The 26477-nt window shown below is 28.8% G+C and overlaps 2 protein-coding genes across 5 annotated transcripts in view; one reads left to right on the plus strand and one right to left on the minus strand.

Annotated features, from left to right (window-relative positions):
- Window positions 1-398: 398 nt before the first annotated feature.
- LOC126851818 (xyloside xylosyltransferase 1-like) lies at window positions 399-4480 on the plus strand. The gene is made up of 4 exons (XM_050596170.1): window positions 399-752; window positions 979-1440; window positions 1770-2249; window positions 2699-4480. The coding sequence occupies exons 2-4, from the start codon at window positions 1006-1008 to the stop codon at window positions 2903-2905; spliced, it is 1122 nt and encodes a 373-aa protein (XP_050452127.1). The 5' UTR covers window positions 399-752; window positions 979-1005; the 3' UTR covers window positions 2906-4480.
- Window positions 4481-5716: 1236 nt separating this feature from the next.
- LOC126851516 (cordon-bleu protein-like 1) overlaps window positions 5717-26477 on the minus strand; it is a 29931-nt gene continuing 9170 nt past the window's right edge. For 3 of the 4 annotated variants that reach the window (XM_050595574.1, XM_050595575.1, XM_050595576.1), the window contains exons 2-12: window positions 21938-22075; window positions 20950-21094; window positions 19615-19701; window positions 19075-19201; window positions 16297-16935; window positions 15654-16085; window positions 12661-14088; window positions 9329-10731; window positions 9078-9172; window positions 7757-8924; window positions 5717-7509 (exon numbers count right to left, since the gene is read on the minus strand). In XM_050595574.1, coding sequence (XP_050451531.1) covers window positions 7492-7509; window positions 7757-8924; window positions 9078-9172; window positions 9329-10731; window positions 12661-14088; window positions 15654-16085; window positions 16297-16935; window positions 19075-19201; window positions 19615-19701; window positions 20950-21094; window positions 21938-22075 — 5680 coding nt within the window. In that variant the 3' untranslated portion in view covers window positions 5717-7491. The remainder of the gene's footprint in view (window positions 7510-7756; window positions 8925-9077; window positions 9173-9328; window positions 10732-12660; window positions 14089-15653; window positions 16086-16296; window positions 16936-19074; window positions 19202-19614; window positions 19702-20949; window positions 21095-21937; window positions 22076-26477) is intronic. The other variant, XM_050595577.1, reaches the window with a different exon arrangement.

The following is a 26477-nucleotide window of genomic DNA, read 5'->3' on the forward strand; positions in this document are numbered from 1 at the left end:
CTCATTGCGGCCATCAATAGTAACAGAGAATGAATCATATCACGATAAGATAAAAGTTGTCACGAAAATCGCTTATTCGATTTAATAAAATTAAAAGACTCATGAAGGCATTTATTTGAAATCTTGGAATTAGAAAATTATTTATAAATATATTAGAATAAAGAATAAAATATTATTCACACATTCATTCATGCGTACAATTATGTAAAGTGATAAAGAATTCCTTATCGATTTTTTAAAATACATTTTATATATTTCGAGACGTAGAAAGCAAATCTAAAAAAAGATATGTCATTTATATTTCTCTAATCGTATTCTCGAATGCAGTGCATAATTTTACGCACGCAATATTATAGAGGCGCCACTATACGAAAGGCCGCCATTCGACATCCGCCATGCCCTGCTATCTGTCATGCACTCCTATTGTTTAGGTGTGTATGCGTTTAGATGTGTTATCTCAGGATCTTCTCTCTACTTTTATAAACAGTATTTTTATTTTGCTCGCTCTGCAATTAAATTAATTGGAGTTTAATTAAAGTGGCTTTAATTGATAACTTGGGCTCATATTGTGTAATAAAAGTGTTTTTGTTTACTGTTTTATGTGCACAATATGAACAAAAATATCACGATGCAAATCCCAATGTAAGAGAACAATGATGTTCAGCAGATGTAATATTGTTCGATGGGAAACTCTAAACAGCTGATCTATAGGGCAACGCGATAACAAATAATCGACCGCTAATCATGTTCACGTAAGCATTAATATTTTTTTTTACTTTTGTGATTCGATATTAATACTTTGTCGATTGAGAAAAATCGTTTAAATTAAACAAAATAAATTAAGTGGATGAATTATGGAATTATAGAAAATATAAAATTGATTTATTATAAGCTCGTTTTCTCTCTCACTCAAGACATTTTATATTTTAAGAATTTCTTTTTTTCTCTCATTACTCAACTGTTTGTTTGTTCTTTTAGGATAGAAAAATAAGGGATACGGGTTAAATGCCCTTGTTACGCAAATTACTACTGAGGCTGACAATCCTTGTGTTGTTTCTGGTAGCCCTTTATTGCTATCAGACATCCAATGGTGGGCACTGGATTGTGCCCAATATGCGCATGCAAAATGCAAGCCTGGGAAATCTTACAACCACCTTAACAGTAACAAATTATTCTATTGAAATTGTTCAAGACAATTATTTATCTTCGACAGCAAGCACTTTGCTACATGATTGGGCAGACTATTACAATATTTGGTGTATTTTTACCAAAGTTGCTTCAAACTCGCCCATGAAACGCAAGTTTCAAATATTTGTAGATTCTTTACTCAGATTGAGCTCTGTAAATATTGCTTTTCATGTAATAAGCGATGATGAGAGTAAAAGTATAGCACAAATTGTTATTCGAGATGTTAAAGTTAATACTGGGAAATTTATAAAGGTATTTCTGTTTTTTTCTGTCTATGATATTTATCTTGTATGAAATGTATCAATTTATAGAGTATAAATAGTATTATATTATTTATTATAGTATTATACTGTAAGACAAATCTAAATCTTTATATATATATTTTCTTTTTTGGCATATTGTAGCTTCTTTAAACACAAAATGTGATTTTACTTCTAAAAATTGCGATTATATTCCCTTTTTTTTTTCTTTTTTAATTTGAATGTTTATTTTGTATGAATTATATTGTGTATAAAGTCATGTAATTATGTACAGAATCATGTAAATTTATATGATTATATAAATAAATATTTTTTATTTAGTTTCAGGTATTTTATTATGATGTACACATACTGGCCACACAACTAGAGGATATTGTGTCAGTTATGTCCCCACATTTCAGTAGTAAACCAGGGACATATTATTCTGATGCATTATTCTTTCTCTCACTGGGTATGCATAAGATTGCACCCAGTCATCAGAAACTAGCTGTAATGTTTGATGCGGATACAAAGTTTCGCAGAGACGTGAAGGATTTATTTGAAGAATTTAACAATTTTGGGAAGGAGGCTTTGTTTGGCTTGGCTCCAGAGCTAACTCCAGTTTACCGACATGTTTTATATTTATATCGCACTAAACATCCAACAACAATGTTTGGCGAACCTCGACATAAAGGCGGATATCCTGGCTACAATAGTGGGATGGTACTTTTTAATTTAGAAAGACTACGAAAATCATTTGAATATAAAGAAATTGTTACTAAGAACAGTGTGGATACAATGACAGAGAAATATCACTTTAAGGTAATTAAATAATTTTGCTTATTTTTTTTGTGCTTTTACACACAATATAACATAATATATAATAATTTTTTACTTATCCAAAATATTCCATTATTTAATTCCTTCCTATCTTTCTAATAAATCTATATTAATTTTAATATTTCCATTCATTTGTTCTCTAGTTACATACTATTTTACGTTGATTACACGGGATATATATATATATATATATATATATATATATATATATAATTTTATTCTGAAGCTTTTTATTTTTAATTAGTTATATTTCAACTTGTAAACTTCTCAATATTTTTATAAAAAAAAAAATTGATTTAGGTTTGGCCAATGAAAGTGCACTTAATATGTAATATTTTTTATACAGAACATATTATTTTACTAATTTATTATATATGGGATTATATTATATTTATCAGATATTACTATAAACATTATATGTCTTGTTATAGGGTCATTTAGGCGATCAAGATTTCTATACACTTCTAGGCATGGAAAGACCAGAACTTATTCACACAGTTGATTGTGGTTGGAATAGGCAGCTTTGTACCTGGTGGCGTGATCGTGGTTATGCGGATATATTTGCTAACTATTCAGAATGCCACTCAGAGATTAAACTGTGGCATGGAAATTGCAATACTCCTATACCTGATGATTAATGATTTTTAATCTTTATCAAAATTTATTCACATGTATGCATGTGTGTGTATACAGTAAATATTAAATACAAAAAATGCTTCCAATTTTTAGTTTTAAGGACAATGGTATTAAAGTATGAACAAAAATGATATCCAAACAGAGAAAGTTAAAGAGAATTATAAGTGAAATAACATCATTCGTAAAATAACATAATGATTATTTATCTTAATCAATAAATTTAAGAAATTCTATTTGTTTTCGAGTTATTAATTAAAAAATAGAAAGATATATATTTCTCTTCTTAGTCTTTTTTTCTTTTGTATTGCTATTGAATACTTATTAAAAGATTGGATATCCGTTAATAATGGATTTCAATATTGTTAATTATATAAAGAATATTAAACAAAGAGTAAAATATTAAAAAATTTGACAGAGAAATACTCATTTTTAGTGCAGAGTTACTACATTTTATACAATTTTATAAACACTTGATAGTGTTTATAAAATTTGTTTCAATATTTTGTTTTTTACAGCTGTGATTTTTTGTTGCAATATATATTATACATATATGTATATATATTATACATATACATATATGTTTATATATTTCCTTTCCCGTGGCAATATACAATTTGTATTATTTAATATAATAATTAATTTATAATATGAATCTACAGATTTAGAATTTATTACTTTATATATTTGTATTTTGAGTAATATTATTGGAAAATTATATATAAATTATGTTATTGTGATTATATGTATTGCATTAAATCAATATATATACAAAGGTATATAAAGTGATTATATTGAAATGAATGCATACTTATATCAAAAATTAACATTCTATTTGTGATGCACAAAATTATTGATACACGAATTGACTTCGTCGCAAGACAATTGATTTGATCTAAAAAATCACGTGCATTTGATTGCATTTAATAACCATATATATATATGTCTTCAATAACCAATAATATATGCATCTATATACCCATATGTAATAAAATGTTTGTGTGCATTATATTGTATAATAATAAAAATGACTGCGTGCGTGTGTGTGTGTGTATGTATGTGTGTACAAAATGTAGTGTTAAAGCGATGTATACATATAGTAATAAAATGACTATGTATTATAATAAAAATATGATTGCGTGTGAGCGTGTGTGCAAAATGTATGTATAGTTAATAGCGAAAGCAATTGCGTCCGATATCCGATATATATGCGTATATATATAATAAAATAATTGTATAGTAATGCATTATTGTATAGTAATAAAAACGACTGCGTGTTGTGTGTGTGTGTGTGTGTGTATGTGTGCGTGTGTGTGTGTGTGTGCGCGCGCGCGCAAAATGTTAATTAAAGCGAAAGCAATTGGGTCCAGTACCCGATATACAATATATGTATAAATGTACATAATAAAAAATGTCTATTATTGTATAATAATAAAAATAACTGCGAGCGGGCGTGTGTGAATTATTATATAACGTATATATAAGAAAATATGTGAATTATTATATAACGTAGATAAGAGAATTAAAAATATAGTTTGTAAAATATATTTTGTAATTTTTTTTAAATCTAATAAACTGTATTAAAAATACAAAATGCATATGCTTTTTTGATTAACCATACCCATCCATTTTCCCACACAAACACACACACATATATATATATATATATATATATATATATATATATATATATATATATTAAACTAGTAGAATTTAAAAAAACGCGAAAATTTGAAGCTTCGAAATCCGTAAAAGTATCAGAACATAATTAGTAAAGAAGTGGCACAAACTAAAATTTTAAAAAGCGCAAAAATTTAAAGTTTCGAAATCCGCAAAAGTATCAGGAGAACATGATCTGCAAAGAGATGGCACAAATTAAAATTTTAAAAAGAGCGAAAATTTGAAGCTTCGAAATCCGCAAAAGTATCAGGAGAACATGATCAGCAAAGAGGTAACGTATCAGGAGAACATAATCAGCAAAGAGGTGGCACTAATTCAAATTTTAAAAGGCGCCTGAATTTGAAGTTTTAAAATTCGCAAAAGTAACAGGAGAACATGATCAGCAAAGAGGTAGCATATCAGGAGAACATAATCAGCAAAGAGGTGGCACAAATTCAAATTTTAAAAAGCGCCAGAATTTGAAGTTTTAAAATTCGCAAAAGTAACAGGAGAACATGATCAGCAAAGAGGTAGCATATCAGGAGAACATAATCAGCAAAGAGGTGGCACTAATTCAAATTTTAAAAAGCGCCAGAATTTGAAGTTTTAAAATTCGCAAAAGTAACAGGAGAACATGATCAGCAAAGAGGTAGCATATCAGGAGAACATAATCAGCAAAGAGGTGGCACAAATTCAAATTTTAAAAAGCGCCAGAATTTGAAGTTTTAAAATTCGCAAAAGTAACAGGAGAACATGATCAGCAAAGAGGTAGCATATCAGGAGAACATAATCAGCAAAGAGGTGGCACAAATTCAAATTTTAAAAAGCGACAGAATTTGAAGTTTTAAAATTCGCAAAAGTAACAGGAGAACATAATCAGCATAGAAGTAACATGAGGTAAATTGCAAGTAGCGCGAAAATTTTAAACTTCAAAATTCGCAAAAATATTAGATTTTTTTTTTGTTTTGCGAAGGAAGAGAAAAATGCATTATGCATTCCCACCGGCCGATCCGGTGGGATATGCGGGACTCGCACCCGCTAAAAAACTCTCCCTGTAAGACCAATTCTTGGCCTTTCGCCGATAATACTTACACAAATTTCAATACTGAGATACTGGGAACATAGATAAAAGAGATAATATAAATAAAAATTTCAAATTTGAAATTTTAAAAACTTCATTTTTATTTTATTTTCTCATTTATAGTATAGTGAAAATTACTATCTAAATATTAATTGTTTTTACAATTCATTTTTCAATTTTCATAAATGATTGCTGTACAACTTATAGACGGGCTAAGAAAAAATACATATATAAATATATATGAAATATATCCATATATATATATATACTATTGTACTTCATACTTTATGCCAAAATGCAATCGCTTGTTATATCGATACAATATCTATGGAGAAAAATAAATTGCTCAATATTTTTATTATTTATAATACATTTGTCTATATGATTATAAATTTATATCATTAAGTCCAATCATTTCGATATAACTCAATATTGACCAGATTTAAAAGACTATTTCGTATTTAACACAGTAATATGACGCATTCTACACAACTCTAAATTAGTGTTGTACATAGATAAAATAAGATATCACCTTTGGTCCCGTTGATAGAAACTTACAGTTAATCGTGAAAATTGAACATGTTAATATTTAGCATTAAATCGCTATTAATATCTATATCGATTTATTCACGATTAATTTTGGTATTATATATCTTTTTTATAAGTATACGTTTCAATAAAGCTAAAATCAAACGGTTCTACTAAACAATTAAACTAAAGATAACTAATCTAATTTTCTCTCTTCACGTTAATTAATGAGCAATCATTGATGACTATTCATGTAAATAAAATAAATTCCCGTCCTCTTTTAACGATCAAGTAAATATCGAATACTATGTACATTTTCTTTCGTCTTGCGACGGAGTTTTGGTTGTTGTAGCTTTTTCTATATTATATTTACATGTGCTTAAGGTGGAGCCATAACTGGATTTTAATATCATTTAATTATTTCTATTGAAAGTATAGCTTGAAAGAATGTATAATATGTATAATAAAATGTAATACTCGAGCAAGTTGCAATATCGATTACTAATAGCATGAAGACATATTTCTTAGCTGTTTTTTTTTTGTCTACGTTAAATGCGATGTGAGAAACATAAATATCTTCATTTCTTGGATTTAACATATTCATATATATATGTGTGTGTGTGTAATATAAGTATGTGTATTACATATAAGAGCATGTGTAAATATGTTTCCAAAAATATTTTTCATTTCGATATGTGATTTTTAACTGTATAAATCAGCGCATAATATATTAAAATGCCATTTGGATATTTTTTTTATAAGCTAATCCCAAAATACTACAAAAAACAAAATATAATAATAATTATATATAATAATAACTATATATTAACACTAAAATTGTAGATCAAATATTTTTGTTTTATTTCCAAATTTGAACTAATATCAATTCACATCTTTGCATTGCAAAATTGTAAATTTTATTTAAACAAAAAATTTTTAATAATACATATAGTAATTGAATAAATAGAAAAATATTGCAATAAAGAGTGCGTATTTTTGTTTTTAATGATTTTCGAGATCTAACAATCACCAATTTTAGTGCTAAATTATCAAGTCTTTTAGAATGCATCCTATTTGGAATATAAGTTTTAGTAGTATTCTAGGATTAAATTTTTTTCAAAATTATTTGCACATGTTTTTTTTTTTTGTAAAGATATAGCTTTCACATTTAACCTGATATCGATTTACAAATAAAAATAAATGATATAAATCTACATATAATGAAAAAAAAAATACTTCCACAAATCTTGGAGTTTTTGTATCAAACAGATTCTTCATAACTGTCCAAATTGCTTTAGATATTTATAGAGTATTAGCACACAATTAATATCTCCCTGCAATCTGAAACAGAAAATAGTTATCTTTTTATAATAGTTAATTTTTATTTTATACCCAGTAACACAGTAAACACGGTTCCTTGCAGTATATAACATAGTTATAACAAATCATATAACTTAAGTTTAAAAATTATAACTATTTAAACTTTGTTTCGATTTTTTGCTCAAATTATTTTTAAAAATTCAAAAAAACTAAACAATTTTTGTTTTAAATACCCATTTAAAGGATAAAATTTGCATCATATACTTACACTTTTTAACTTTTCACGTCCACCAAAATTCCTGATAGATTCCAACAGTGTATCCCTAGAATCTAATTGAACCGATACTGATGTGGATTTTGCATTAGCATTTTTCAGTGTTACTCCCATTATCACTGGCATGGTTGGAAATTTAGAAGAATGCATGTCCTCACTGGAACCATCTATTGTTGATAGTTCATGCTTTATTTCATTATTATTCACTTTAGATTCAGTAATAGGTATTTTGAATCCCTTTACGACAGGCATAGGTGGATTGATTTTGACAAAGTTATTGATATTACATTTGAGAGATGTTTCATTTTGCGGCCTAAAATTTTGACTTGTCCCATTTACACCCACAACAGACGTAAACTTTTTTATCTGTGCATTTCCCTGAGTATCGTGCTTGTAGAATTGACTTTTGGATGAAAGATCGTTTTGATTAGGTACCTTCGCAAATTTGGCATGACCATTTTGCTTGACATTCGGTTCTTCTGCTTTTTCTATCTTATCCATCTGTATATTACTGTTCGACGAGTAATTAATATTAGCGCGTTTAGGTTTCTGCTTCATATGTTGAGCGAATGTATTTGTCAATTCTCTGAAATTTATTGATGTATCGATTTCGTTTTCATTGTTCTTGGAAATTTCCTTCGGCATCTCAATGGAGGTTTTCTTCAACTCAACTCCCATCACGAAGGGTCTATCTTTGTCTTTTGTCGAATCAATCATGTTAATTCGACTCGACATTGGTGTCTTGAAACCTGATGCTGTTGTATGTGTGATTAGCTTTTTCGTGAGTTCGTCAGGATTTTTATTTGCTGAAGAATTGATTTTAATCTCCTGCTTAGCGATGTTATTTTTATTGACATTGCTGACATAGCTCGCAAAATCCTTTTCATTTTTTGTGCTGTTAATATTAACAACAGTCTTACTGCTGTTCGTATTGTTTCCTCCTAGTTTATAATCGGTGTCCATTTTGATTTGAACATTAATACTGGGTCTTTCCGACCAACTACCCAGACTGATCGCAGGTGGACCAGTGTAAACGTAACGTTTTATATTTTTTTCTTTTGATAATTGTTTACATTCTGGTTCTTGTTTACATTCTGAATCTTGAGATTCGCGTGTCGAAACACTCATTTTAATCGATTGTTCATTGGATTCAGACTCATATCTGTCAAAAAATAACTTAATTATTATAAAATACATAATCAATATTGAGAGAGTAAGATGATAAAGTAATTAATATTAGAGAAATCTAATTTAGCATTAGAATACTGAATAATATTTGAGTCCTATAAGATTAACTTGTAAGTGTAATACTCACCTTTTTTCAGTTAATAATGCGCTACTGTATTCTTTAGACATATTTTCCTCCGCTTGTTGAACATTTTTCAACTGCGGTAAAATACTTTTCAACACCTACAAGTTAAAATAATACATTAATATAATTCCGCAATCTATTTATTTTTTAATAAAATAAACAACCTTCTTCTAATATATAATAAGTTGAATCTATCATATTTGACTTATGATCTATCATATTTGGATTATAATTATCCTATAACTTAAAATTACCTGCAATGATTGTAATTGCTTCTCCTTGCTAGGCTCTTTTTGAAATTTTAATATGTTATCTCTCCATTGCGAGAACTTTTCATTGCCTCGTAATACATCGACATTCAAATCTGTGATGCTTGTAGATTTTTTTATACCACTAATTTCCTGCTCAACTTGCGACTCGTGCTTTCTTTCACCGATTTTTTGCGTTTCTGTTTGATATTTGGCATTACTGGATATCGATATATAACTCTTGGATCGCTGGATATTAGTCTTTTCATTGGTCGCATTGAGAGACTGCAGTCTGTGGATCAATTCATCTTGATTGTGATTTTTTGGTTCGCTTTTACAATCAAGGTTATTGGCATTCGATTTATGTGTCTTCTTATCATGTGATATATTGTTAATTAAATGCATATTCGTCATACTTTTATCATAACTGTCTGCTTTATTCCTTGAAAGTGTAGCAAATGTTTTAATAAATCTATCATCCGAGTTTCTCGCATAACCACTGGATTCTTCAAACTCTTCAAAAATGTCTAGACTATTCTGTTTGGTATAGGTAGTAATTGTAAAGTTGGACAAGGTATTGTCCACAGGCGCTATCTCCGGTGCGGATAAATTGTTCATATTTTTTCTATCAAAATCCTTATTAATGGTATGCGTTAATGTTCCAGTCTCTATTTTGTTTTCCAACTCCGAAATAATTTCTTTCCGCAAATTTGAATTAGCTTTCGTTTTACGGGAAACGACAGATGTTTGCTCGACAGATTTGTTTAATATTTGTTTATCAATTTCCGCTTCTGGCACAAAATCCATTTTTTCATTTAAAGCTTCCTGAAATTCAAAATTCGCTTCAGAACTATTCAATAAATTCTTTGTCGATTCGATATTCTTATTGCTATCTGTCGTATTAGCTAACTCCGAAACTGAATTTCCTAGTGGTTCTTTGAAGGCCTCTACTGATCCCAGTGTAACTGTATCATAATCATCAAAGACAGGCGAATGTGAATCGCGAAAGGCAGTTGGCGGAGCCGGAAGCTGATATTCCCAGTCACTGATCGACAAGTCCTCGCTTATCGCTGAGACGTAGTCAGAGGTATTCTCTTGCAAACCCGTCGCAGTCATATTTGGCGTGCTAGTACTCAAAGTATTCTCTGGAAGGTCGGTACACGACTTATAGATCTCGTTCGACTCATCCTTGATACCGACGAATTCTGATTTGATTGTGGAATCATTGAGAATGATGACATCTGTTTCCATGGATGCGGTTGTATGATTTGTCTTAAGAGGTAACAATGTTTCTGGTACTGGAGACGATGAGGCCGGTATTGGGGACGATGAGACCGGCAGCACATTTGATAAGGTATCTGATACTTTCTGCAGCAGAATATCGGTTTCGGATGGAACATCTTGATTACCTATTATAAATATAAACAGAATAAAAAAAATTAGCAAAATATTGATTTTATATTGATTTTCTCTTATATTAAAAAAGATTGTAGCTGCATGCTTATAAAAAATTGTTAAAAATATAATCTAAAAATTGATTCTAAAATTAGTAATATTAAAGTTAAAAGAAATTCAAAATTATTTATAATGAAGACGTAAAATATAATAATATTCACAAAATAGAAAACACAAAACATTTAAAGTTAAAATATCTCCTAATCTAAATAGATTAGCATGATCTTTTATGGAGATGATAATTACATAGCACAATCTTATCTTATACAATATTTATGAACCAAAAAACATAAAGCATAATAAATGAGACAAACATGAAAATGTAACTTTTTACATAAATGGAAAGAATTTAAAATTATCGATACAAAATGATATATAAGCAAGTTCAATATTCTTAAAAATATTTCCAAATATAAGTTGGTAAAATTATTAAGTATAAGAAAATTGTATAGTACATAATGTATGTATATACATATATAAGATAAGAAAATATTAATTTTCTTTTCTATTTATTATTAACATAAATGAAATGTGTATGTATTCAATATACAAAAGATTATTTCAATGTAATATATACATGCTTAAATAATCAATTATCCCTTTTTTTTATTCACTCTTATCCGCTTATCCCTATTCCCTTCCTTTATTTTCTCTCTACTCCCTCTTATCTTTTCCTTTTCTTTCTTTTCCTCTCTCTTTTTTTCCTTTTCTCCCTCTCTATCTCTATTCCCATCTTCTTAATTTTCCTTCCTTTCATTCCATCTTGCTCTCTCTCTCTCTCTCTCTCTCTCTTTCCCTCCTTTTCTCTCTCATTTTCTTTCCCTCTCTCTCTCTTTCTCTCTTTCTTCCCTCTTTTATATAAATAGATATTAAATATATTAATAGATAAAGTCGTGAAAAAATATTTAAATACGAAGTATATTAATAGAATGTTTTGTATCTCATTAATCGATATGTTATTCAAATTATATAAAAATACTATAAACAGATTATATTAAAGGTATTATTCATATATAATATATTAATACATCCAATATTAAATTTTAATTGTAATAAAAAAGAAATGTTCTTAATGTATCTTTTTTTATCTTTCTCTCTCTCTTCTCTATATAAATCTAAAATAATTCTATTTTCAAAATGTCTCAGATAAATTTATAAGATTATTAGTAAAGATTTAAAAATAAATAGAAAGAAATTTATACATATATACCCGCTTCTCCTGCCTTATATCTTACATATTATTATACTATAAGATGATTGCAAGATAAATATTTCTAATTGCGTGCATAATATGAAAGAAGCGTAGTTGAGTTTTAGAAGAGTGGTAAAAGAGTGTCAAGAACATTAAATGGAAACAAAGATTTCAGAAAGTAACGACAACTACGACTATGAGAAAAACAAGTATATAAAGATGGTACTTGATGGAAGGAAATCGTTTCTACACATTCACATATCGATTGATACCTAGGATAATCATTAATCACCTATAATTGATAAATCAGAAGATCCTAATATTCAATTGACAGTATGGGCTATCGGATCCCGCGCGACTGGACAAGTTCTGATATAAGAAAAATAATAATTCCAAAATAAGAAAAATTTCGGAATATATATTAAATTATTAAAGAAGCAAATAAATTATTTGCTTTTCACCAAAACCAAAAATCTTCTTAAACTTTTATAGAATTAATTTTTCAATTGATATTTATTAAACATTTTTTACTCAACTCTATAAATCCTGAACTATTTTTTAATATCCTGTGTATACACATACATTATACATACAATTTCAAAATAGCACAGGACATGAAATTGAACAAGTTACAAACTTGCAAAGGATAACAAGGATCAAAATAAAATGTTAGTAATATAATGACATGCACCTGTAACTCTCTCATTTACATCCACATCTCTTGTTTGATTAATGCAATGTCCTGCATCAACTTGCTCCTGCTCTGTTTGTGATGCACTCGAAGATATTGAATTCCTTGTGGAGAAATTCAGGTTCAAAGCGTGCGCGATGTCCTCTGGAGACGAAGTGAGATATCGTCTTTGCCTCTTCAAAATATCCATCTCAAAGTCATCTGATTTAGACTGGCTTCGAATCACTTTTGCTCGTTTACTCTTCATACTATTGTTTGATTTTTCGCTTTGATCAGTTTGAAGTTTTTGGCATGATTCATTTACATTTCCTGCAATGCTATATTTTATGATACTATTTAAAGTATCATCTTCTTGAATGACATCAAAATGATCGCACTTTGGTATAGTGGAAATCACCATGCACATTTCTTTGTTTTTTTCAAGATCATTCTTTATTTCTGTGCCGATAGTCGCATCTTTCGGACGCAAATATTTCGCTGCCTCAACGTTTTCCTCAATCTCGCTGGAAGAAATTCTTTTTCTCGGCGCTCTGGGTGGCCTTTGGCAAGCAGATTGATGATATGATTGTTTTAATTGTTCGCTTTTCAATTCAGTCATGCGATCCGATTTAGTCATACTTTTGTTTAGAGAATCATCGTTCAATAACATATATTCATCAGATTTATCATCCTGATTCTCATTTTCATCACGCAAATCAATGTTTTTAGACTTTACCTCGTAATCTTGTTGTAAAAGATTAGTTTCTTCTTCTTTGGAAATAACATTAGGTTCAAGTAATAACAGTTTCTTTTGCGATACATTTAACTCCATGGAATCAGAAAGTAGTTCAGTATTTTCTTTATTATTTAAATATTCGCTCAAATTTAATGATTCATGATCGACAATGTTTGATATCCTTCCATTTTTACTAAATTTATTTCCATTCAAAAACTTATCTTTGGATTCAAAATGCGTTTCGGAATTAGTAAGGATTGATTCCATATAGTTAGAATTGTGTGACTCAAAATTGCTTTCTATTTTATGATTTGGATATTGATTTGATTTTAAAGACATGCTGTCGTGAATTATAATATCATTGATTTTTGATGTTGTTTCTTCTTGGCCTATCTGTTCTTCATTGGAAGGTGCAAAATCAATTTTTGATTTTGAATGTATCTCTTCTTGTTTAATGTGTCTAATAAAATCACTTTCGTCCAATGACGATGTATTTTCAATATTTGAAGTGCAACAATGTGCTTTATGTGTGATGTGTTCAGAATTTGCACGTTCACATATTAAACTGTTTGTACGATCATATTTCATGCTCACGGTTCTAGGCGGTGCCAAGGGTGGAACCACTTTACGCTTAGGTACCTTTGGATGTTCTGAAGCACTAGCCTTACACGCGTTAACCTTTCGAGGCTTGGGAAGGGGTACAGATTCTCCAACTAGTTTGGATAAAGAAAGAAAAAAATAACCATCACCGAAAATATAAGCAAAATGTGATACAAACAAGCAAACTAATTAAAGTATATGTACATACTATGTGCCGAATAGAGTAACAAGAATACATTGTCTAGATAAATTCCAATAAAGATATGAAACTAAGTCTTAGCAAAATTGTGTGTCCATATACTTTTATGTAAACAAAAATATTTGGAATCACGTTATTTTCTCCAATAGAAGAATGTATTATTCATATTGTTTCATAAAATATGAAAAAAAAGATAAGTAATAAAAGAGAATAACAAAGGGTATAACAAATTTTTCTTTATATATAATTTAGTTCTCTTTGTTTAATTTATAATATATAATTTTGTAATTTAGAAAATTAAATGATTCCAAATTCTTTTGATGCATGTACAAATCTAAATAATATAGAATTTTAATGAAATTGATTAAAAATAGCTTATTGAAAAAATACAAATAAAAATAATATAAATAGCATATCATGTGATTAAAATTGATAAAAATAATATTTATTAAATATAATATATATCTAAAAAAACTTTTATTTTAATAATACGATATTTTAATTTAAAGATTAATTACTACAATTTTTAAGATTAAAAAATTGTCAAAACAGAACAATGTCCAAAAAAAATTTTTTTTTTTAAATCTATCTGCTATAATTCTAATAGAAAATCTATTACAGAGATCCATTATGTTTATTAAGTTTCAAACAAATTCGCCAACTCTACTCTCGAGAATCGAATTCAGCTGGACCAAAAAACAATTCCAGTTTTCATTCGATTCTTGACGATTGACCAAGCCAGGTGGTGGTGGTTGCAAGATGCTTAACTTTCTCTCCTTTAATTTATTCTCGGTATAATTTATAATAGGTAACTCATAAATGTCGCTGGGTATAGAATTTGTGGACATTTGGATTTCTAATGGCTTCGTAGAGATCGCAAATATTTGCGAAGTACTCAAAAGCGAAGAAGACAAGTTGTTTTTAGCGTATTGTTCCAAGGAATTATTCCAAGGACTTTCCAGTATTTCACATTCCATATTTTTTGAGTCTGATTTTATGCCCTCTAGATTCATTGACGTCTGCATTATTCTCAAATCCTTGTACGAATAATCATATTCTTTCGTGGAACGTTTGGCATAGCAAATCAACTTGTTGATCTATTCACAAAAAACTTATGACTATCGAAAAAAACTTCTTCGTGATTTTCATATAAACTTGGTATCCCTTTAAGACTTTGAGGTTCCTGATACATTTGGCCTGTTACATCTTGGATATGATCTTTGGTTACAATACCGAGTGAAACATCATTTACAAAGTTAGTATCTATAAAATTATCATATTGCGAGCGGTATCTTTGAGTATGTAATCTATCCCTCTTCAATATCGAAAATCTATACTTTCTAGGATATAATGTAGCGTGTGATGTTTCATCATTCACGCTCATATCTTTGCTAATTTGACGCGGATTTCTCGAAGAATTTCGCGTTTTGAAACTACGGAGCAAAGCATTTGAGCTACTGATAATACGCACTAACTTACCTTTTTTTGTTACTACTCTAGCTTGCTCTACTTTTGAGGCGACTTCTACAGGCGTGATCATTTCCACATCCGTTTTAACAAGCTTATAGTTGACCGAATCTGTTTCAGAACATGCCTTAACATTCGTTTTGGCGGTACGATTCTGTTCAATGTTGTCATCAAATTCGTACGTCGCGGCTTCCGATTTTGGTTCATAATCCAATTCGAGTGTAGACTTCGTGCTAATGACAATGTCAGAATTAGCTTTAGGACAATCGATATCGGAACTAGCTTTCGATGGTGCACCAATGTCTGATGGTGGTTTGGAAGGATCCATATCAGACGTCAATGATTCTTCGGAGTCAACGATGCGTTCTAACGCCTGCGTGGAAATAGCTGATGAAAGTGGCCTCGGTGTTGGTGGAGGAGGAGCTATTCTTTTCTTTCGAAGACCTGTACAAATAATTTGCATAGATCAAGATATATAAAAAACAGCTTCTCATACATGTAATCAATAAAAGTAATAAAAATCGCAATAAAATAAACTTAATTTGCTTTAGTAATTTAATTACAGTTAAATTTTTCTCGAGTAATATTAATACTATTAATTTACTGTTTTCTTAATAACAATAAAAAGATTCATTATTGAATTGTGAAATCTCACCAGTAGAGCTGAGAGAAGTGTTGCTAATCCCCCGACTGAGCGTTGCACCGGACATCACTAGATTGCTCAAACTTTTACTAGATTGCGAGGTTTGCGCCAGTTTCCTGGAGGTGTTGGACATGCCTGGCGTTTTGCTCCGCCTCGGCAAGGTTTCCGGTAGTCTTGCGGCCAAATCTGGATTATCGCTAAGCACAGAAGCCTCATGGTAACCGGAACTGTCGCTACTGTTACGGCTATGATTGATCACCATTTTATCCTTGCCACTGTCCCCAGATGTACTTTGAACAGGTACGACGTACGTGGGCGGCTTCGGGGCTGGTCTTCTTTTTCTCTGTGGCCGAGTTGGTGGTTGAAGGGGACTAGCGCTTCTCGCGGTTTCATCACTTCTAGCTGGTGACACGCTGCGACCCCCGAGACTATCCGTACTAAGTGAGTTCTCTTTGGATTTTTTAAACATAAAACCAAACACACTTTGCTTGGTTTGCTGCCGGCGTCGCTCCTCTTGTCTCTGCAGCGCCATTATGTCCTGCGTACTTAGTGTCGGACCTATACCTTTGGCCTGTTTTGCGTAAAGAGTCACTTCCTGCAGATGATAATCCTGCAGCGATAGTGATAAGTCCAATGTCTCTTCCAGGTTAGCTGGAATAAAAAGAACAGACACTGATAGACTTCTGAATACATTTGAGATCAAATGCCGATTAGAATTAGATTGTCTGATAATTAATAATTCTAATATAGTTAAAGTAATTTAGAGAGATTGATCGGAATTTTTATATATTTATAATTACTTTAGGCTATATAAGAATATATAGATTTTATATAAATATAAAATTATATATACAATATATAATAAAAATTTTAAATATATACAAAATTATGTACATATATAATTTCTATTTATTTTTTTTTACTTCCATATGTATTATATTTTTAAAGAGCATTAAATAAATAATGCTAGAAAACAAAATTCAGTATTAATAAAAATATATTTTGATTGTATTTCAATACATACAAAAACTATATAGAATTTAATAAATTTTCACTTCTGTTATTAAATTATATACTGAAAAAGTTTATATAAAAAAATGTTATTTTTTTATATAAAATCGAATTAATTATTTTTTAGTAGGTATATCGCCTTAATCTGCAGCTATTGCAGAGAGAGATGAATCAGATTACTTCCAAGACAATCGCTGAGTTAAAAAAAATGATTCTTGAATGACAGAACGCATAAAACACTCGCGATTTTTTTAATGTATGGCCCTCGTTTCACGTTATCGCGGGTGCATAGGCTCGCGTCACAGCGTTCTCTCCTCTGCGTGAGCGTGAATGCACCTGGAGGTATGCGAGCGGGAACTGGAATTGCATTCTCCATTCCCCTCGCGCGGCGCGGATCAATTATAAAACGTACGCGAGCAAGCACGAGCGGGTAGTGCGGAATGCCGGCATTTACGTTCGTTCTTCCACAGGACACGAACGTGAGGATGAGAACGAGAAAAGCAGAGCCTAACAGCTAGGAGTAACAAGTGCTGCAGCAGCCTGTCGGCAACCTTGCGATAGTGATCTCAGCAGCCAACCTGTAACTAGCTAACTGAAATATCTCGTGCACACGATTGTGCGTCACGATGTACACAGTGACTCGTCAAAAGTGAAGATCACTAGCGGTGGAACAATTCATAAATTGATGAAGTTAAGTTTTGATATGCATAATTATTAAATATTAGACAATGGATATATTTATTAATTTGTTTATACATTTCCTTTTCAACTCTTTTTTTTTCTACAAAAAAATTTATAAACTAGATCATTAAGAATATACTATATATATATATATATATATATATATATATATATATATATATATATATATATATTATTTTTTAATTACTCTCGAAAGTTATACTTGAAATATTTTTATTTTAGACATTTAAATTATTACTTTAGCAATCATATTTATTGCATAATAAATAATAAAAATAATAATTTAGACATGTGTTAAATGAATTTATTTTTATATAAAATATATCAAAGCTCCTAAATTTTAAGTCACGTGCATGTAATGTTATATTGGATATATTTATCTTATTAATTTAATTGTACGCGGAAATAAGCGTGGCACGTATTATGATGAAACTTAAATAGAGTTTATGGAAATGAGCACGTGCGTAAGAATTGCTGAGGAATTAAAAGAGGAAATCAGACTTTCATCGACCCATAATGCGAGAAGTATTTTCAGAAAGAAAATTGGATTGCGTGTCTGTCATGTATACATATATACGAATTATTTGGCTTCCGAAGCCGTATCGAAATATATACTGATTAGCACATAGATATTATATAATTTTCCTATATGATGAACTATATGATGACTATATGATAAACACGTAAACACAGACACACATATCGTTTACTATATTACAAAAATAAAATCTTAAAATTTTTTTACAAGGCAGAATTATTAATCATAAGGATTTTCAAAAAATATGTAGCAAAAAATAAAATTTAATTTTCCTTAAAACTTTCGCATTATCATCTGGCGTTCAATGACCAGGAAATTTAAATAATTAAATATGTAAAATATAATTAAAATATAATTGTAATTAAAAGATAATTAAATATGTAATTAAATTCAAAATTAAATGCAAATATTTAATTAAACGCAGGAGATTTTTCGTTATTTATTTAATTATATTGATCATCTTGCGAATTTATTTTCTTAAATTTATTCATACAATTTTATTAAATTTACATGATTAAAATGTGCAAGAGAGTACTCACCTGGATGACGAAGTTCGTAATTATTTTTGTCCAGATTCTTCTCGCGGCACACTTCATCTAGAATTTCTCCGAGGTTCATCTTCGGACTGACCCTCGATACATACAGTTGATTTCTCGGTAGATGTACCTGCGCCGTTTATCAAGTTATCGCGTATTGCATTACCAATTTATCGCATTCGTGTTGCAATATATTCTACGTTCGCAATTGGCTTTAAACGAGATCATTCACTTCCAACATTTGTCGATGAATCGAAAAAGTACAGATCAAAATACTTCTATTTGCTTAAAATTAACATTGCATTTATTCTTTATAAAATTTTAAGATAATTTTTTTTCTACCTTAATTTAAAAAAACAAAGTAATATAAACATTCTTGACATCTATTAACAATATGTAAAAAAAGAGACAAAGAATGTATAACTATAATGGTAGAAAATATATGTACATATAAGTAAGATAGCTAAATTTTTTTTGTATGAATAAAATAGTTATCTCAATACTATAATAATTAAAAAGTTGTATTTTTATATTATTTTTTACCTGCAATCTAAATGTGGTTTCAAAAGGTTGATTAGCTTGCTTTGTTTTACGTGGCACACACGTGCCCTGTTTGGGAAGTAATTTAACCTAAAATAAAACAGAAATATCTTTTAATCACGTCGCGAATTTTTTATTCGTTATCTATTTTAGCTACACAAGGATGTGCCAATAATTTATTTTTTCGCAATATAAAAAATATGGCATTATATCTATTATATCATATATAAAATCTTACTCAATTTATATATATATATATATATATATATATATATATATATATATATATATATATGATAAGAAGTAAATTACAAAAATTTATATATATTTATACAAGATATATTAAACATACTTGAGTAATATAAGATGGAATAGATTTCCATCTTTCTATATATAAAATTTTCCACATTTATGTTTGAAAAATAATAACCAATAACTTTTACATGTGTATGTGAAAATAATAATTAAATAATAATTATTTATTACAAAATCTAGTAAAAGTGAATACATAGGATTCACAGAAGGAATCATATTAAATTCTTGTGTCCCAAAGAGAAAGTATAACGATTGACGTGCGAAGGGGTTAATCTAACACGCGAAGCAATGAACGAGCATCAAAGAAGTGTCGTTAGAAAGTGCGTAGAAATTCTCGCGTAGAAATTCACGTGACATGTACTGGGAAACTGTTAGAATCATTAATGGCTGACTGGTTGCCGCCCAGATAGAAAATCAATCATATAATAACTTCTATTTGCGCAAATCTGTAATCACAAATCATAATGCAATTATCGATACAAGTAAAGAAAAACGGCAAAATCGATTGCGTACGACTGATTGTAATGAGATTTCTAATCAATCACTTTTTATTCGATGGTCAATAATGTCTCTGAGATTGTTGCTAACAATGAGATCCCAAGGACGCGATTTTAATCATTAATCCTCACGATTATATATATGCAGCATTGTAACAAATCATAACATGTAAGATTACAAAATTTTTTGGTCTCATATAGAATAAAATTATAAATTAAATTTTCGATTACATAACGCAAAATAAATATTAAAAGAAAAATTCGAAGAAATATTAATCGAATTAAACCAACCAAAAAGTTAAAAAATTTGTATGTGTGTGTGTGCGTTTGTATTTATATAGATGTGTACATATGTATCTCCCAATAAAAAAACATGTCAATGTTCTGTTTATTAAGTTGTGTTTGACATAAATTAATTATTTTTGAATTTATATTATTTATATAATTTTTATGGACAATTAAATAGATTGAAAAATTTTATAATCAAAAATGCACTATCTTTATTAAAGTATTTAGTTTAAATTACCTGAAGAACATCCAATGCTCCTATAGGAGTGTTTGGATGATGAGATAAAACTAAGCCATGTTCACCGATTGCTTGCAATGTGTAATTAGAAGCTGTCAATTTGTGAGCCGTCGCGATCTGCACTAGAAGATCCATCATTGGCGTGCTATAAACAATTACGCGTCAATATTTTTTATTTAAAAACATATATAATAATTGTAACATTAATTTTTCACAAATATTTTTCCAAAAATATTTCCATCAATCCGCAATTTTTAAAATTTTTATTATTTATATTTTTAATCAATATTATTAGATATATAAAATTACTAAGTTTAATTCTAAATTTAATAATAAAATTTTTATATATATATATATATATATATATATATACATATTATATACATATAAATTTGAAATTATTGTAATTTAATTTTAAATCGATAAACTAATTTCTTATGAAAGACGCAACTATGAAATCGCAATAACAGAACAATGTTAGAAGAAGATAAGCAATCATCTATAATCTATAGTACACAAACCTTATTCTGATACGCACACAATTCTTAAAGAAGATACTTAATTTTTTTTAATTTCTGCATTTACATAATACAAACAAGAACAACCTTAATCTTTTTTTCTTTCTCTTTCTTTCTCTCCTACCTCCCTTTCTACTCTTCTTTTTTTTCCTGCTTTTTCCTTCTTTCTCTCGCTTTCTCTCAATTTCCTTTTTTTCTTTTTCGTTTTCTCTTTCCCTTTCTCTCCTTCTCTTTCTCTTCTCTTTCTTTTTCTTTCTTTCTTTCCTCTTGCGACCTATCTACCTATCTATTTATCGATCTATCTATCTATATATTTATCTCACTTATAATTGTATCATAATTTAGTATTAAGTAATAATTGTCTAATTCTACATTATTAATTTTTCAATGTCAGGCGCGCATATATGTATATATACTGCGTTATATATACTACGAGGATAATTAAATAATATATATTTTTATAAACATACCTTCTTAACACTGTAACTCTCTGTGTATGTTGATCACGAGGCAGTTGGACCAGAAGCTCCATACTTCCAGCCAGCATATCCGCCGGAGTGTCTTCTGTCACAGTAAGAACCATTCTGGATGGTCTCTCCTCTTTGCTCCTGAAATAAAATATATTTGTTAGTTGAAATTGTTATTTACTGAATAAAATTCAGTTACGTGTGTAATACTTTAACGAAAGACAAGCATAATAATAAGAAAATTTTATCTCTTCTTCAATTTCATCTTTTTAAACATACATATATTTGAAGTTTTGTAATAAATTAGTTTTTTGCGGTTTACAGCATTGCATGTAAAATTTATTCTCAGGAGTTCTATAATTACACGGCTTTTCTTTAATGTTCGTTAAGCTTCTTAATTTACTCTTCAACAATTTTACGGTCTATGGCTCGTAACGGATTACAATCGTGTATAGTGTTCATTATAATATATTCGTATAATATATATATATATATATATATATATATATATATATATATATATACATGTACTTATACATGAAATATTGTATAATGTGTTGAGGAAGTAATGTGTTCATTCAATTATTACATTAGATTTTACTTAATTAGATTTAACTTTCGCCTATTGAAAAAGAAAGCATGTTCTTGCTACTTTTATCATTAGTTCAATTTAATTAATAAAATCTAAAATTTTTCTTAATAAAATTTAGAATACTATACATATTCTTCCCTACTTTCCACCTATAAAATTTAATAATAAAAATACATAAACTTAAAATATTTTAAAAGAAAATTATATGATGTTTCAAAATACATAGATATTAATTTCCCCAAAAAGTTTTAAATTGTCTTTTTGCAAATACAAAATAAGAAAATGTATTTCAATTAAATTCATTTACACGAATAGAAATATTTAAAAAACTTTATAATTTTTTTCTGTTCTTTTCTGCTATTCTGTAAATAATTTTGCATAGTTAAATATTAGATTCCAATGTTTATTATCGGATTTATGAATGATATAATGTGTTATCTCAGATACGGCAAGAAAAAATACGATATTAAAATCCACAGAGTATACATTTTCTTCGATCATTCCCGAATTTTCTTGCGATGTTGCTAAATTTCGCTAACTTTCTCGCGCTGCATCCGTCCTTTCGCATATCTTGCCAGCATTTAATAGAAACTGGATCAAGCACTTTTTTGCCTCTGTTATATTGTTCACAAACAGCGTTCACATGATTGTTACGACTCTCATGAGAATGGATTCTTTTCATGAATGGTTGCAAAGAATCGCCAATATGCGAATACGCTATATTTTCTCGTATAAAAAATGACACGACAAATATGTCAAACAAATTAAAAATTAAGAAACAAAAAATCAAATTTTTGTCAAATAATAATTAAAAGTCATAATTTTTTACATTTTATTTTTTTAATCAAGAATATTTGTATTACAAGCTTGAAGTTAAAATAATTTCTCTCTCTAAACTGATTTTTAAGCATAATTATCTATTCTTTAATAGAAAAAAAATTCTTATAATCCTTATATAATCCTTATATAATCCTTACTCTCTAATATAAAAATATAAAAGTCAAATAAATTATCAAATATATATCAGCGTATTAATCTCGGATTTTTTAAGTCAAACTTGAAAAACAAAAAATTTGTTTAGTAAAATTTAAAAAATTTTAAAAATTATGATCAAAATCGCAAAACAAGACTGAAGGATAAATATTTTAAAAAGAACACACGCTGTGTAATCGTGCAAGTTGCTTATATGTTATTATCGCAATATTGCATGTAATTATCATATACATTACACTCGAAACCACTTTCAGAAAGTTGCCTCCATCAACAGGAGGAGTTGCTTCTACAGTTCAATTAAAAACATAAAGTGTACAATGATAATAAGAAAGCGTACTGTGATCTCCGCGAAACCATTTCGATCTCATACTGTTATAAGTATCATTTAAAAAAAAAGCATTTAAAAAAATTTATTGAGACTCTCGAGAATTTACGAGACTCTTTGATACGTCTATAAAAGTTCCAAGTCAATAAACATAATCATAATAAATCGGATAAGTCTAACTGTACTTGTTCAAGAAAAAACACGATATAACAATTTTATATAAGTATCTCAAAACCACTAGACATCTTTTTAATAAAAGATTTCCTGGTTAATTTGAAGAGAGAGAGACGATCTTTCCTCAGTAAAAATATCAAAATAATCAATAATTTTCGAGTTATAAAGGTTAAAAAAAAGGCTTTTATAAATTCTAAAAAAACTTCGTAGACTTAAAAGATTAACGTTCCTCTACTATATTTCTCAATCTTTAAAATCAGTAAGTCTTTTTTTAAATAATCAGCTAAAATAATAATATATGTTGAGATATTGCAAACTAAGCTTTATATATTTAGAATATATCATTACTCTCTTGTCGATCAAATATAAATATCTGGAACAGCAAACTGGGTAATCGTAATTCACGATTTATAATACCTGACTTCGATAATCAACTTTTCTTGCCACTTTCGGATACATTAAAGTGATATTAACGTGTTATGTAGGGCATGTGATTTTAAAGTAGAATGTGACATACATATTAAAGTATAAGCATACATCCCATCACAATATAAGATATCCGGTATTACTAGTATTATTTAGCACAGAGACCACGGATGTAAAGGTAAACTGCGACAATAATGAGTAAATTAAAACGCACACACATAAACACACACGTATATGTATAATCACATAAATACACTAAAGGAAAGGAATCAAATTGCAAATAAAAGCCAAAACGCGCTAATTGAAACCAAAAAGGACGAATGTACAAAACCAAATATCTAAAATAAAGATTAGTCAATTATCATGTTAGATACATTGTTGTACACTTGGACACATTTGTAAAATCAAGTGCTGGAAACGTTCTGGAAGATATTGCCAAGATGTAAATGGACGGACAAACAGATAAACAAAAAAAAAAAAAAACAAATGATGATAGTGCCTTTAATCAGATCTTTTTAAAGAACAGGAGATAAGAGTCCGAGCGCGAGAAAGAAGAGAGAGAAAAGAGCTCGTCTCTTTTATAAAAAAAGACGAGTATTGTTTCATTCAAGGTGAAGATTATTTGCCATATTCTCTCGTGGCATTCACGAGAGTCACTTTCCTTTACGGGATTTGCTACTTCCGCTTTCTATCTGACCTTTCAGATTTTTCACAATCATCTCATCATGCATCTCTTGCCATTAACTCTTCCATAACTCGCCAGTAACTGACGTTAAACAAAGTGAGTATGATAAAGAGACTTATAAATCTCTCTATACAAGTATTCATAATGTTATAATGAACTATACAGAAATCTGCAAAAATTCTCAATAATCAAAGCTCTTTATTCTCTGAAAGCCAATCTTTTTTTTCATGTCAAATTATCCTAACTTTGAATAAGAACAATACATATTACTGTTAATCAGAATAAAATTTAATTTTATATAAATCTCTTTGGTTTCGACTTTGAATATAAAAAATTAAAATTGTGATAAATAATGGCTTTTGATAAAATTTTTGATCAAAACAATTAGTTCAAAACTCGTTTAAGAATTCCTAACTGAAAAGAAAAATTGCTGGAAAAAGTACAAACATTTTCTCACTAATATTTCTTTATGCGCTAAAAAATGTTCATACATTACATTTTACATAAACAATATGCAAATAAAGTTGATATGTAAATAATATTGGCAATTAAGCGATTTCTAAATACGAGATAGCTATAAGACAGCTAATAAATTTGCGAGATTATATGAATTATAAAGATAGTTATAAATAGAATATTGTGATGAAAAAGAAAAATATTGTTTTCAGTCAAATAGATTTGTATAAAAGCTGTTTCTTGTGCTTTTATTAATGGCGATAATTTGCGTTATTAAATTTTTAACCACTCAACAAATTTGTAAGGCATTACTGGCCCTAAAAAATTCGAATACGAACCACACGTAGGTTTATATAACAAATTTATTGTTAGCATTCTTTTCTGCGACAGGTGACGATAAGATTAAAGAATAGTGATATGTGAGATAAAATGATTTTTAGAATGATAATACCAAAAAAGGACATGTAAGAGAAGTAAGAAGATTGTGAGTGCTTCTCCTCTTTCCTTTTCCCTAATAAATGCAAAATCGAACAAAAACATACACACAGACAGACACCTGAAACAGATATGACACGAAGAATTCGCGTATCTATTTATATACAAAGATAATTCAATATAAATCGAAATTTATTTATGTGCTGCGCGTTCAATCAAATATCTCAAATGTTTGTATATATTTTTTTTTAATAAAACAAAAAAATAGATATTTCTAAAAAATGTATAACACTAATGTATAATCACTCTATTGTATAATAATAAAAAAATATAAAGAAATTGTAATTTCTAATAATTTAAACTTGTGAAATTAAGCTCATTTCAAATATATTTATAATAAATATTATTGCAATGTGTAAAACAATAGCTAAAAAATTAGCTATGCAAAAATAAAAAA

Source organism: Cataglyphis hispanica, chromosome 8 (genome assembly GCF_021464435.1).
Source record: "Cataglyphis hispanica isolate Lineage 1 chromosome 8, ULB_Chis1_1.0, whole genome shotgun sequence".
NCBI classification, from domain to species: Eukaryota; Metazoa; Arthropoda; class Insecta; order Hymenoptera; family Formicidae; genus Cataglyphis; species Cataglyphis hispanica.